A 15108-nucleotide genomic window follows, 5' to 3' on the forward strand; every position below is an offset into this window, starting at 1 on the left:
AGTATGATGATGATGATGATGATGATGATGATGATAAGCCCCGTCCTCTGCACCAACACCCTTTTTACGAATTGAGAGCATACTCATTGGAATCTTCATGGGCGACATCCCAACACACTCCTGGCTTCGATCCTTGATTATGTCAGGGGCCTGTTCATCTGAATGGCCACTAAACATTTGCTAAACATCTTTAAACTAGGGATGTGCATGGGTGGGGGTGGTTCAAAAGAGGCTGGGGGGGAGGTACTTCCAGGCCACTTCTGACCAACGAGGGGATGGGGTGGCAGGGAGGTACACTGCCTCCCCGAAGGACTTTACAATAACCAAGCACCTGTGGGGGAAAGCGGGGGAAAGGGTAAGTGCACCCTCCCCCAGCCTTAAAGTCCGACACCCTGCATTTGAACCTTCAAACCTCCCAATGTTTGAACCTGTTCAGAGGCCTGTAAAAGGGCCTCCGAACAGGTTTGTGCACATCCCTAGTTTAAACAAGTTTTGTTTAAACACGTATTTGGAGTATGTATCTAGGGGCCCTTGGTATTCATTCCCAAGAGACAAGTTGGGTGGGTGCCAGGACGTACATGGAAGATGACCCAAGAGGTTACCTCAATACGCCCCCATGTGTGCTGCCAGCTGTATCATTTGAACCAGCCCAATGTTAAGATCAGGGAAGTCAAGTCATACAAACTCTTCGAGAGGGGTTTTCTTCCAAGTTCTCATCATGTCTTATTTCATGCCACTGCATGAAATTACATACCTACCTACCTTCCTACCTAATTTCTATACTGCCTGACCTGTGCACCCCTAGGCAGTCATTATGATTGAATTATTCACTTCTGTGATGTATCTTCTTTTCATTGATTGATGCAGTTACAATTTACTTTTAACAAGGGTAATAAATTGTCAAATGTAAATTCTTTACTTTTGTAAAAAAGTTTTAAAAAACTTTTCAAAATTTTGAAATTTTGTGTAGTTTTTTTTTTTTACTTTAACGCCTCCCCCCACCCCCCAGTGTGCCCACCATGGTTGCAAGCAGCCATGGCAGAGACATGACCAAAAAATGAGGTCAATGGAGTGCTGGCTCCATTAACCTCATTTAAGAGGATGGCTACATAAGTGAGTTTGCCACCGTGGAGAAACTGGGCTCGCCCTCGAGCTCATTGGTTCTCACAAGCTGCAGAAACCAGGCTGGGCCCCCTTAGCCTGGTTTCTGCTGCTTGTGAGAACAGCTTCATTGTCAGATAGTGGGCAATTCTGCATTATACAATACACAGTTGGAGAAACAGTAGTTTCTTTAGACAATGACCTAATACACACAGGTGCTGCTTGGAGAAAATGACCTAATACATACACACAGGTGCCTCAATAAAGAAACAACAACCAAAGAAAACTCAGATAAACAAAACATTTAGGGAAAACATTGCTATTAGTACTGGAAGAGAGATATTGGGGCTTGTGGGGAAGTAAATACTCATTGCGGCTATTCTGACAATCAGGAAAAATCGGGCTAGCCCAAGAGCCTAGCCCAATTTTTCCCGATCATCAGAACCACCATGCTTGGCTACTAGCCTGGTGCTTCTAGAGTGGGTAACCCGCTGAAGAACCCCTGCCCCAAAACCAGGTTTGCCCCCAAACTAGTGAGTGCTCAGCAGACCTGATTTTATAGCTTGTGAGTAGCCATGGCGTGGCTTTGTGCCGTGCCTACTCATGAGAAAACCCCTGGAGGGGAGGCGAAAAGCCACCTCCTGGCTCCGAGGGTCTCGCCAGCATGCCCTGCACGCTCATGAAGGGCATGCTGGAGCTTGCAGGGACCAATTGGCCCCTGCTCCCCCCAGCCCCCACCAGCTCCATCTCAGATCTGGCAATCGTGTGGGCAGCCAATCCGGCAGCCCAGGGCTCCCTCCCCGATCACCGCCCCAAACTGGGTCTCACGGATCATAAGACCCAGCTCATTTTCACTAAGATGCTACTACTATTGAACACCCACCTGCATCTTTTATACATGGATCTATGATCATGCAGTCTCAGTGATAAAAATAGCAAGAGAAACAAACAGAAAACTACAAATGCTTAGTTCCAGAAAAGTACAGAGAAGGATGAAAGAGCAACGTAGGCTGTATATTTGGATATCAGAGGGTGTATAAGTATGATGCGGGCAGCTGAGAAATAAAGAAATAGTAAAGGATAATTGGTTTAGCACTTCCTCAATTTAATAGGAGGCTTGTTTAGATTAACGAATACCAGATTCATGAACAAACCACACTTTTTTCAACCAAGACTTTGGCCTGTGTGAGACTTATGTTGTTATACATTCTCCTTGCTTTTTCTAAGGTCTCTGTATCCCACAATGATTCAGCACGTGTAAAAATTAAAAATTATCCCTTCCTAGTCGAGGTACCTCAGGTGTGTGGGTGTGTGTTTAATATAGGTGGTACTTTTTCTTGCAACACAAAGTCCAAATCCAACAAATATTGAAAACTGTCCTGGATATTTAAATAGTTTGATATTGTTATAGATAGATATGGGGTTTTCCAGGAATAGTTTCAATCATAATTAGAAATTCTACCCTTTTTTCTTTTGTGCCCAAAGAGGTGCTAAAGTCTGAGTAGAAACAGTCCACACACAGTCCATAAGTTCTTATTAACCTTATTCATTAGGCTAAGTTGCAACCGCAAAGCAAGATTTTCTGGTTCAAATGCTGGGAGTCTCAGATGCATGTCATGTTGGAAAGATTATCCACTAGGTGAATGCAACAGGCCAGAGATTATTACTATAGTTTCCAACTGTCCAGCTACATCCCATTCACATGTAATGTGAAACAGGAGTTGAAGATGTCAGAGCTTGACAAACCTGTACGTCCGAATGCAGGACACCACACTGAAACTCCAGTTCCTATGGAGACCAGCCTGGGGTTTCACTCTCCAGACTCCCATTTGAACCTTTGGTTGTAGTGAGTTTAGCCACAAGTTGTGGCTAAAGTTAGTCACAACTTGTGTTATGTGCAAATGCAGAACTGCAGGCTCAGTGTTCTGGAACTGGAGTTGAGGAGAAAGCTCTTCCCTCTCTCTGGTAGTGATTGGCTGTGCAGGCTGCTCTTCATGCAATAAGGAAGCCCACAGAGCCAGTTCTCCCACTCCTTGCAGCCTCCCTGACTGTAGAGAACTTGTTCTCCATTATGTCCTAATTTGGACAGGAGAGCAGAGAGGGGTGGGGAGCAGAACTGCAGCTCCATTGAACCTACAGTTCTGTGTTACATGTGAATGCAGCCCTAGTCTCCGGAAAGTACCTTCTAATCATGGCTTGATATGCAGAAATGACTAAATGAGGCTATTCACACGTGTGCAGGAAACTGGGCTAAGGGTGCCCAGTTTCCCCTGCGTGTGTGAAATGCCATGAGCTGTGCGGCTGCCGGTGGCTAGTCTGCCTAATTGCCCCCGTTAAACGAGGTTAGCGGAGTGAGCAGTCCACTAACCCCGCTTTTCAGAATGTGAGTTGCCATGGTGCAGCTACGCACCGCAGCGACTCCCAAGGAGACCCCCAACTGGGAGGTTGCAACAAGCCTCCCGGCACAGGGGCCTCCCCAGCATGTCCTGCGCACACGGGGGGAATGCTGGGACTTCTGGGGGCTGGGCGGCCTCCAATTCCTGCCACCCCTACCCACTCCGTGATGAAGCTGGTAATCATGAGGCCAATTGGGCTGTCCAGGGCAGGCTAGCCGCTCATGTGCAGGGAGAACAGGCTTGTCCCACTCTCTCCGCCAAACCCCATCCAGCTCTCCACACTGCGAGTCATGGCGGGCCATTTAAACAACAGGGCTATTCTCACGATCAGCAAAAAATCGAGCTAGGAGAGCCTAGCCCGATTTTTGCTGGTCATGTAAACCACCGGGCTCGCAGGCGAGCCCGGTGGTTTACATTACAAGCGGGTAACCCGCTTAATTGCTCCTGCACTTAGCCGAGGTTAGTGGAGCGTGCGCTCCGCTAACCCCTTCTTTGTGCTCGTGTGTTGCTGCGGTATGGCTCCGCACTGCAGCAACTCATGAGTAGACCCCCGACCGGGAGTCTAAAAAGCAGCCTCCCTGCTCAGGGGGTCTCTCCAGTCTTGAGCTTCTGGGGGGCATTTGGCCCCCAATCCCCGCAGCTCCCACCAGCTCCGTAACAGAGCCGGCAGTCGTGTGGGCAGCTGCTACGGCCACCCAGGGCTGCTTCCCTGCTTGTCTGTGGGGAGAGCAGGCTTAGCCCACTCTACCCACAAACCCTCTGGAGGCAAGTCTCACCGATCGTGAAACCCAACTCACTATTTAAGTGGCCCACCACTTAAATAACCTTTTGTTGTTTAACTAATACATCATTTTCCCCTGGGCCCCTGGGCACAGGCCAGGACACTTCTTAAATAGTGCATAATGGATGCAAAGTACCAAATTGACCTAGGCAGGGCCCCAAACCTCCTCATCCCTTAAAGCCTAAGATACATAGTGGAACCTGCTGCATATCTAATGCAGCTAGAGGCCTCTAACCACAGAAGGGTCACTGCAGCACCCTACCTTTGGCTGTGTTGGTTGGAAGATACAAGATCCCCTTCCCAGAATGTCTGTGCCCTTGTGATGCTGGGCAAGTTAAAACCACCAAGCACGTCCTTCTACACTGCTGACTTTATAGAGACATCCACAAGGCCGCAAAAGCAAGGCCTCAAAAGGCCACATCTCCCTACTACTTTATGACTTCAGCCTTTCATAACACATAGAAGTGATTCTCACAAGCAACAGAAACCAGGCTAAGGTAGCCCAACTCAGTTTTTGCTGCTCGTGTGCACCAGCAGGAGCTGCATGTCTCCTCGTGGTGGCTCAGTGGCAACCCCACTTACAGAGCCTGCTGCTTAACCCGGGTTTGGGGCATGAATGTGCCCTCCAAAAATGGGTTACTGGATCATGTGTCTGCCGCAGCTACTTGCAGCTTCAGCGGGCACATTAGGGGAGGGAGATCCCAGAAATATGCTATGCATTGTGCACCCGCTGGGGCTCTAGGGGTGAGGCATCACACTGGGGCTCTGGGGAGTGTGGTGTTGCACAGTGGCACTTCCCTTCACCTGACCCCCAGAGCTGCCAGCAAGGTCTGGGCGGACAGCAGGAGAGAAGCTGCTTTTCTGTGCCGCCAATCCACCTGCCAGAGCACTGGCTGCGATCGGCTGCCGGAGGTAAGCGCTTTTGGGCTTCCTCCCCACAAAAGAGGGTAGTCTTCTTACACGATCATGAGACTAGCTTCATAATGTTGTACAAAAAGTGTACAAAATTCACTGGGATCTGACTGCCAGCAAGAATTAATCAGGTCTTACACAGCTCATGCTTGCACTGCCACTCCTGTTACCCAGTTATACAGGTTCCATTTTATCATATTTTGATCAAATCTTAATTCTAACTTAACTATTTTATAACTTGTCATAAATTTCACTCTTATGCTCACAGTCTCTATCTTCTTATCCTCTATGCATTTACTTTAGCTTATTTTAGTTAATTTTATAACACTCCATAAATCTTAGTTCAACAGTAATAAGATTTTAGCCTTAACGTTACAGTTACTGTCCCCATAGGCAGAGAGCCAGGTCTCACGATCAATGAGACCTGGCTCCTGAGAGTACACGGGGAGAGAGCCCTGGGCGGCTGGATCAGCCGCACACACGATTGCCGGCTCCGTGATGGAGCCGGCAGGGGCTGAGGACCTCGGGGGCCGTGTGGCCCCCAGAAGAGAGTGCAGAGCATACTGGGGAGACCCCCGGAGCTGGGAGGCGGCTTTTCACATCCCCTCTGGGGGTCTACTCACGATCAGGCAGCCTGGGTTTGCGGAGCACTCTAAAGAGCAAGATATTAAAAACTGCCTTCTCCATTGCTGCCCCAAGGCTTTGAGACACACTTTATGCTGAAATAAAGAGCCTCCCCATCTCTTACAACTTTTAAAAAGCCAGTCAAGGCACATTTGTTCACCCAGGCTTTAAATTAGCCATTGTTTTAACTGTGTTTTAATTGTGTTTTAATAGTTTTAACATTTTAAATTTTAATGTGTTTAATCTTTTTATTGGCTTTTATTGTCTTGTAAACCACCCAGAGAACTCGCATTTTGGGCACTATAAAAATGTAATGAATAAAAAAATAGATAAATAAATAGATAAATAAATAGATAGATAGATAGATAGATAGATAGATAGATAGATAGATAGATAGATAGAATAAAATAAGAGGGTAGCCCTTCTCACTGATTGTGAGAAAGGCTTTATTGATTGTATACAAAGGGGAAAAGCAATCACAACAGTAACTTTAACGTCTACCTGCCCTTGGGAGGAGATTAAAAAAATCTACTCAGGAAAACATTTGTTTCTCCCCAGTCCCCATCAGGGAAGCAACATTTTCTTCATGTACAGAATGCATGAGATTATAAATTCATTTTTAAAAGGCTAATATGTAGGGAAGGTATTAGAATCCCCCCACCCCTCACAATCTGTATACTCAACAAATTTTATAGATTAAATTTGTGGTTGTTAGTATATGTTACCTTAATAGATGCACATGGCAGCTGCTTATGCTGAATATTTTGGTAAGAAACAGGATTAATGCATTTTTGATTGCTTGGTTCCCTACATAACCCAGGATAATAGTAGCCAGCTTGCTTGACCAGGTATGAACAGGTATGTTTGGGAAAATATATTCAATGTCAGATCAATAAGGCATACATCCATTAATCAATAAATCCTCATGTAATTGGTTAGGTTTCTCTTCTTTAATTGGACCACCTTATAAAGAGATCTAGCAGTCCTCTTTTGCTGCTTCTGAAAGAAGCTTTTGCATGTGGGACTGAAGGACTAGCAGGCTGCAGAATTGTCCTCTGAAAAGTGCTGAAGGTTTCCTGCTTGAAGGCAAGAGACTAGCTAGAGTAGACTGTGCAGAAAGATTGTTGTTCGCCCAATACACTAACAGTGGGTATGATTAGATGTTCTGCTTGGGAAAGCTGCTAAAAAAAAATCTGCTTTGCATTTACAGAGACACGGGAGAACATCATTGAAATGTTTCATGCTTTATATTTTAGTGCAAATTCTCAGTTTCCCCTTTCCTTCCATGTGCAGCGTCAGTCTGAATCAGAAAGCATCCAACACAACCATGGTGACAGAATTCCTACTCCTGGGATTCACTGATAGCATTGAACTGCAGATGTTACACTTCATACTATTCCTACTGATTTATTTGATAGCCATGATAGGGAATCTTCTCCTGATCCTTGTTGTAGCTGTGGACTCCCGTCTTCATACTCCTATGTACTTCTTTCTGGCTAACTTATCCATCCTTGATATCTGCTACATCTCTGTCACCATCCCTAAATCCATAGATGTCTCCTTTACTGGCATCAGGTCAATTTCCTTCTTCGGTTGCATGGCCCAGATCTTTTTGGGAATCACCTTTGGGTCTGTAGAAATGGCTCTCCTCACAGTCATGGCCTATGACCGCTACATCGCAATATGCTACCCACTGCATTACCACATCATCATGAATAAGGTGAAGTGTTCCAGTATGGCAGCTGGTTGCTGGGTGATTAGCATTATCTATTCTGCACTGCACACCCTGAACATCATCATCTTGCCATTTTGTGGGCCAAATGACATCAATCAGTTATTTTGTGATATTCCTCAAGTCCTAAAGCTTGCTTGCTCTGACACATTTGGCCATGAGAGGGCAATCCTTGTATGTGGTATTGTTTTGGGTGCAATTATCTGCTCTTCAATCAGTGCGTCCTATGTCCACATATTTTCTACTATCCTAAAAATCCCTTCCTCACAAGGTAAGCACAAAGCTTTTTCCACATGTTTTCCCCATCTTATGGTTTTCTTTTTATTTATCATTACTGGGATGTTCACATACATGAAGAAAGGTTCAGAAGTTTTGTTCTTCAATGAAATCTTGGCAGCTCTCTTATATTCTATAGTGCCACCAATAGCCAATCCAATAATTTACAGCTTGAGAAACAAGGAGATCAAAAAGGCCCTAAGACATTTGATGAACAAAGTGCTCTCCATCAAAGAGGTGACTTCAGAAAAGTCAAAGGGAAATGAGTAATAATGAAAACACCCTGGCTGACATCCAGACTAATGATGCATTTGCATAGGGGATGTTCACTAGCACACAGCTCCTTTGTGCTAAGGCTAGAGCTCGCATTCTACACAAGTGTTGCACTAGTATGTTTCTGCTGATGCAAATGGCACACAACTTGTAGCATTCCTCATACATTGCAAAGGGACCTTTCGTGGAAGAGCACAATAGCACAGTTCTGAAGATCACCATGATTTCCCATAGCTGCATGGTCGTTTTGCCCTAGTGCAATGTTGCTCATTGCACAAGTGCATCATTAATCAGGATGTCAGCTGCTGGCATTAATTTGCAGTTATTTGATCTCAATATGTATTCTTGTTAACTCCTGTTTTAAATAGCATTCTGAATTATAGAGATCTTTGATTTAGAGGTTCTGGAGCAAAAGGCACATAAAACATTCATCTCAGGTCCATATTTTACACTATTTTTGCAATGTTTGTCTACAAGAGATGCAACGTAGTTCAATGCATGTATCACTGGAAGTAAGGGTCAGATTAGACATTACTTAAAACATGGGCTTGTTTCTTTCTTTTTAAATGACACATCGCAGCCAGTGTAGGTACCCATGGCTTGGGACTGCAGAAGAGAGCATTTAAACTTACCACTTGCCATGGTCCTGATCAATGGTAGGTAGGTAAGTCTTTATTTTGGTCTTTGACTAGCATAACAACAAAAAAAACAAAACAAACAAAACAGTTAAGACAATCTACTCTTACAAGGTAATAAGGGATCTCTAGAAAGTTACCTAAAACATAATATAGTGAGTAGAAGAAGCTAAAAGTTAAGACTTTGAACATAAAACTATTATGTAAAAATGAATCAACACTGGAATGAGAATGTTACTGAGTATAAAGGGGGCAAGATAGCAGAATTACATACCTAATACAGAACGGTATTAAACCTCATACTATATTGTATTCTGTACTTTGTATGGCAACAACATATCTGACAAGTGGACGCAACATACATACAGGCACTAAAATGTTTAGTACTTATTAAACTCTAAATGAATTTTGCTAGCTATAAGGCAGAACGTGGCTACATTATAGGATTAAAGTCATTCTGATCTGTGAAGAGGGAATTAAGATAAAAAGAATCAGTGCAGCTTGGATATGAGCTAATATATGGGGAAATAAGCTTATGCTGAATGTCACAGGTAGTACCGACAGTACAACAGTACATTATCCATCATTTCAATCTCACCGGAGCCACTCCTGATCAATGTGCAATGAGGGCTACCAGGAATGAGGGCTATTTCTCCCTTGGGAAATGGCAACCAGAGGAGGGGATTGAGACCATAACAGGATAGTACAGAGAGTTCCACTAGCCCACAGCTGAGGTCCAGATCTGCAGGGTACCCAATCCAGCTGCAACCGGTATTTCATATAATGAGGTGATTCTCACAATCGACCAAAAGTGGGCTAAGGGAGCCTAGCCTCTTTTGGGCGATCATGTGCTGCAATGGGAATCGTGCGGCTTCTGGAAACTAATGGCCCTATTACCCCTCCCCTAAGATGAGGTTAATGGAATGAGTGCTCCGTTAACCTCCTCTTTTTGCTCGTGTGTTGCTGCGGTGCACGGTGACATATGAGTAGATTCCTGGGCTCAGGGGGTCTCTCCAGGATGCCCCGCAGACCCTGCTGGCTCTGTGGTAGAGCCGGCAGTCATGTGGGTGGCTGCCCTGGCCACCAAGAGAGGAGGCAGAGATCATCAGCAGGGAGGTAAATGCTTCTGGCTTCCTCCCCACAAATGGTGGGAGCCTCCTCCAGTGATTGTGAGAATCGCTTCAATGTCTTCTTCATTATGAGCCCCACTGCCCATTGATGTTGTCTGGAGAGGTCCGTCTCCAGTTGCCACCAGCTCGGCTGATGGCCACACAGGGATGGGCCTTCTTGGTTGCTGCCCTGAGACTGTGGAATGTGCTCCCTACTGAGATACGATCCTCCCCATCTCTGACAATTTTAAAAAGGCATTTGAAAACCCACTTCTTCACCCAAGCTTTTTCAGCTATTAAAATTTTCTAGTTTTAATCTGTGGTTGATTTTTAAATTGTTAAATTGTTTTAAGTTTTTTGTATATTTTTAAACTTGTTTTATACTATGGTTAACCACCCAGAGATGAAAATTTGGGGTGGTGTACAAATTTGATAGATAAATACATACATACATACATACATACATACATACATAAATACATAAAAGCCAATTATTAACATAAACATAACATACTTAAAGGCACACATAGCTTTATTTCTTCCTAGGCAAGTGTGCAGAACATTTGAATTCTAATATTTCATTTCATTAAGATTTGGGTATTTATCTTATGGGTATCTGTCTTATCTACCTTATGGTAGATATATATAAAACGCATTAACATTATAGGGGAAATGATAGACAAACATCCTGAAAGATGGACATTACTACAAGTTTAAGAGATAATGATAACTGCTACTTTGAAAATAAATGTTTTACTTGCATTACTCTTCTTATTAATATTCCAATTTGTATACAGTTGAATGGTCTCTGGATTTATGGCAAAATGAAAAAATAAAAAGCCTACCAAAAACGGCTGACGTCCTGACTATTGTTTTTCTAGCACTGTGAAAGGTTGTGCACACTTGAGAAATTTATGGAGCTGTGTGATATTGTGATGCTCTGCAATGCTGTGTAGCCACTAGAAAGAAATCCATGAAGTGTATCTGTAGGAAGTGATTGTGGATGGGCTGTGGATGTGTTGAATTTCTGTATGGACATTTACTCTACTAGGTGGCATTTGGGGAATGACTTGTAGAGATGCATCAGACAGAAATTTATCCACCGCGGGATATGATTGGAGAAGCTGCACCTGTTGAATTCCTGTTGGGCCACATCCCTTTCCAGCCCAATGTTGAACTGAAAGTCCAAGTGAAGTGTGTGTGCATGGAACCTAAATTGTAAACCAGCATTATATACAAGATTGTACAAAATCTCTACTGCTTACATGGTACAGAAGTTAAGTTGGTGTTTTGTTTTCTAAGGATGTGCAGAAAGTTTCCTAGTTGGAATATTCAGACCATAAACTGGGCCATTTTGAATGTTGTGAGCCTGGAACAGAATGTCCTTCAAATGAATCACTACGCAATTCAGGATCACCATGCAAATAGCTACCATGCGTGTCCAGAGGCCTGAGGAGCACCATTTTGTAATCCAAAATGGTGCTCAGATCATTTTGAGTGTTCTGAGCTTGTTCCGTCAGAACAACTGGTCAAACCGGTTGTTCTGATGGAATGTAGGGATGTGCACGGAACCGGTTCAGAGGCCCTTTATGGAGTTCCGATCTGGTTCAAAGGTCAAGCAGTTTGGATGGTTCGAAGGTGGGGGGGGTTAACTTTAAGGACTGGGGAGGAGGCTCTTACCCACCCCGTGTTTTCCCCGCTGGTGCTGTCCTGAATAATGGTCCCATGGCACGGCAGCATACCTCCTTGTCGCCCCAGTGAATCATAGACCAGAAGTGCCTGGAAGTGCCTGGAGTACATGTGCACGTTGCAATTCCATGCACATTCCTAATGAAATTCCTAATGGATTCCATGTACATCCTGGTTCCATGCACATCTCTAATTGAATGATCTGGACATTTAAGTTCCATTCCGAGTTCCCAACAGAACACTAATGTACATCCCTATTGGTATCCTTGTAATGATCAGGACACTGATTAAGAAGACTGATGTTCTTTATTGTAAGTTTGAAAACAAACTAAACTGCTTTTCAATCAAATGTATTACGGTCCCTGACCCCCCCCCCCAAAAAAAAACCCCACAACAAGGAATAAAACAATACAAGACAATAAAAAGCTTTTCCTTAAACTGCTTACCCTGTTTTCCTTGGCTCTGCCCCCCTTCCCCCACTTCTCCAGTTCTTAAAGGCACAGTCTCACTTATACTTACAGATGGTCACCTTAGCCTTCTCTTAAAGCAAAGGGTTTTTTAAAAATTATCTGCATATCGATTAATGTACAATGTTGTATATAAAATATAATATGCTTTAAAACAAAATGTGCAATTGTTTTTTAAATGTATGAATGAAGCTATAGGGGAAATGAATTCTGCAGTGCTGGAGCATCCTTCTGGGTGGGGGGTGGAATTGTCTTGATGGCTCTACAAAATGTTGACGTTTGTGCAGTCCTGAAGCAGGGATGAGTCCCAATCCTAACCACGTCAAGGGGACTCACCAGACAATAAACACCACACCTACTCCATGCCCACACTGAATCTGCTGGTTTTAACTTAATTACTCAATTACTCAAGGCGTGGGACAGAATTGAGTAGGCAAAAAAGCTTATCAACCCAGCCAATCTGTCCAGTGGCAAATGGATCTTGACTAGCAAAAGAGCCTCCGAAGAGATTAGTAGCAAAACTCTTTCTGTGACCAGGTGAGAGGAATGGGAGCCACTCAAAGAAGACATAGACATCAGCGAGGAAGTGCTCCTTCAACTTCTCAATAGACTGTCCACTCTACAGAATGCCCAGCCACTCCCTGTAGCTTTGTGCCTTTCTCTAATTTTGAGTGTGGCAAAGAACCACCCAGATCATCAAGCCGGAGTGTGGTGACACTTCTGGTTACTGTTGCATCCTGGATTGCAGATGGAGTGACAAATTCAATAGTGTTGTGTATGTGAAATAAGTGTCAAGCCCCAAAAGCCTCACGGTGAAATAACCTATGTAAGAGAACTGGGGAACTGGAAACCATTTCAGTTTTGCAGCAGAAACCTGTGGAAGTCATTAGTTCTTTATCATGTCTTCAGGGGCCTGACTAGTCTTTGGCTCAGACTGACTGAAAGCTAGAAACTTGTCAGAAAGCAATATATTGTTGAATTATATATTATACTAGTATACCAGCTTGCAGTTTGAAATCATGTCTCCTGCAACACAAAGTCTGGACTTTCTGTGTGTAAAAGTACCTGAGAAAACTGTGCATGGTTTTCTGAATCCTAACCCCAATGACAATCCCAAACCCCAAACCTAAACCTAACCCTCTGCAGTTTTCAGTTTTAGGGTGTGCCTGTTCACTGGACAACAACACTTTTAACTTTCCTCTATAGTATGGATGATTTGGTGGTGGGTTTTTTTTTTTGTAAGGGTGTGTGTGGTTTTCTTAAAAATGCTTTTAAAAATTCATCTCCCTAGCACTTACAATTACTGTAACCCTAACCTTAACTGCTTGACCACAGCACTTTGAACTTTTGTCTGTAGCATGGATGCATTTCAAAAAAACCAACAACCAATCGTAACACTTACTCTATCCCTAACACTAACTCCCACCCTAATGTTAACCCTAAACCTAACCTTAAATCCAGCCCATACCTTTCCAATGGGTGAGTTTCCCTATGTTTTCTGGGAATTTAACACATCTTTCCAGGGTTTTTGATTTATTTGATAGTATATAGATATATGTAGAGGAGAGCTAGTCTTGTGGTAACAAGCATTCCTTGTCCCTTTAGCTAAGCAGGGTCCACCCTGGTTGCATATGAATGAGAGACATAAAGTGTGAGCACTGTAAGATATTCCCCTCAGGGGATGGAGCTGCTCTGGGAAGAGCAGAAGGTTTCAAGTTCCTTCCCTGGCCTCTCCAAGTTAGGGCTGAGAGAGATTCCTGCCTGCAACCTTGGAGGAGCCACTGCCAGTCTGTGAGGACAATAATGAGCTAGATCAGTGTTTCTCAACGTTTTTGGAGTCATGGACCAGTACATTATACATGCGCCGTTTCCTGGACCAGCAGTTAGTAAAGGGGTCACCCCCCTGACCCCCACCCCCAGGCACCCCCCCAAAACAATTTCAGGCAGTTCTCTGGAGCTCATTTCCAGGCAGCCCTCACTGCTGCATAATATTCATTTCAAGGAAGTGAAATGAACATTATCCAGAAGCAAGGGCTGCCTGGAAATGAGTTCCGGATAGCTTCCTGTGGTCCCTGCCAGCCCAAAATTGTGTGTGTTTTTTTTGGGGGGGGTGATTTTTATTAGTGATGCCTCATGGACCGGTACCCAATGCCTCGCGGACCGGCACCGGTCCACGGACCGGTGGTTGAGAAACACTGAGATAGATAGATAAATGGTCTGACTCAGTACAGTATTCTACATATTATTAGCAATAGAGGGATGGTTGAATTTTATGGGGGCATTCTAATTCTCTTGTCACTTCAGTCCCAATACCACACCTACCTCCTCAGTCCCAACCCAGTCCATAAGTCAGGGACCCAAGTCATATTTGGGAAAGTGATCTGTGTTTAAAAGCCACTCCTACTTCTGCAATGCACTTCTGAGTTCTGAAGAATGGAATAAAATCATTCAAATTGCTGGCACAACTCAGTGGAGTGTAACCCCATGATTCCACCCACCTTTAACCACAGTACACAAGGCCCATTCACATGTTATGTTCAACCCTCATACAATGAGTGTATGGTATACACAAGTACAGATCTGCACACTGATACAGTCATGCACATGTTATGCTGAATGCAAGTACAGAAATACACTACCTAATTGTACCATGCATTTGAACAACATGTATCCAGGTTCACGTTTAAAATGAACACAGGTACAATCATTCACACAAACACATGTATGAGTGTACAGATATCTGTACACTCACACAACTCAATATCTGAATCAGGCTACAGTGAATTACAGAATAGTTCAGGCTAGGGATGTGGATGGGCTGGTTTGGCACCTCCTTTGGAAAGCACCGAAAAGGCTCGGGTGCCTGCAGCCAAACTGGTTCAGTAGGGTTGGAGCAGTTCCCTTATGGAGCAGATAAACAGGTCCTTACTTGTTCTGCTGGTGCCCCAATGCTTTTCCAGGCACGGCACTTGATCTAGAAAAGGCTGTGTGCAGCTGTGGTACTGTTCCCTGCAGGCTTTGCTAGAGCTATCACCACATCTGGAAATGTGGTGGGATGGCAGCGGAGCAGGTAAAGAACTGCTTACCTGCTCCTTAAGGGAACCTCTCCCTGC

General features: G+C 44.2%; 1 protein-coding gene across 1 annotated transcript; it reads left to right on the forward strand.

Moving 5' to 3' along the window:
• The first annotated feature begins 7141 nt into the window (after positions 1 to 7141).
• Positions 7142 to 8092, forward strand: LOC128331255 (olfactory receptor 14A16-like). Its single transcript, XM_053264608.1, has one exon. It carries the CDS (start codon positions 7142 to 7144, stop codon positions 8090 to 8092), a length of 951 nt encoding a protein of 316 aa, XP_053120583.1.
• Positions 8093 to 15108: the final 7016 nt, after the last annotated feature.

The sequence above is a fragment of the Hemicordylus capensis genome, chromosome 6, assembly GCF_027244095.1.
Source record: "Hemicordylus capensis ecotype Gifberg chromosome 6, rHemCap1.1.pri, whole genome shotgun sequence".
Taxonomy (NCBI): domain Eukaryota; kingdom Metazoa; phylum Chordata; class Lepidosauria; order Squamata; family Cordylidae; genus Hemicordylus; species Hemicordylus capensis.

Coding starts and splice junctions, on each gene's coding strand:
- LOC128331255 (XM_053264608.1), top strand. CDS start 7,142: ATGGTGACAGAATTCCTACTCCTGGGATTCACTGATAGCATTGAACTG.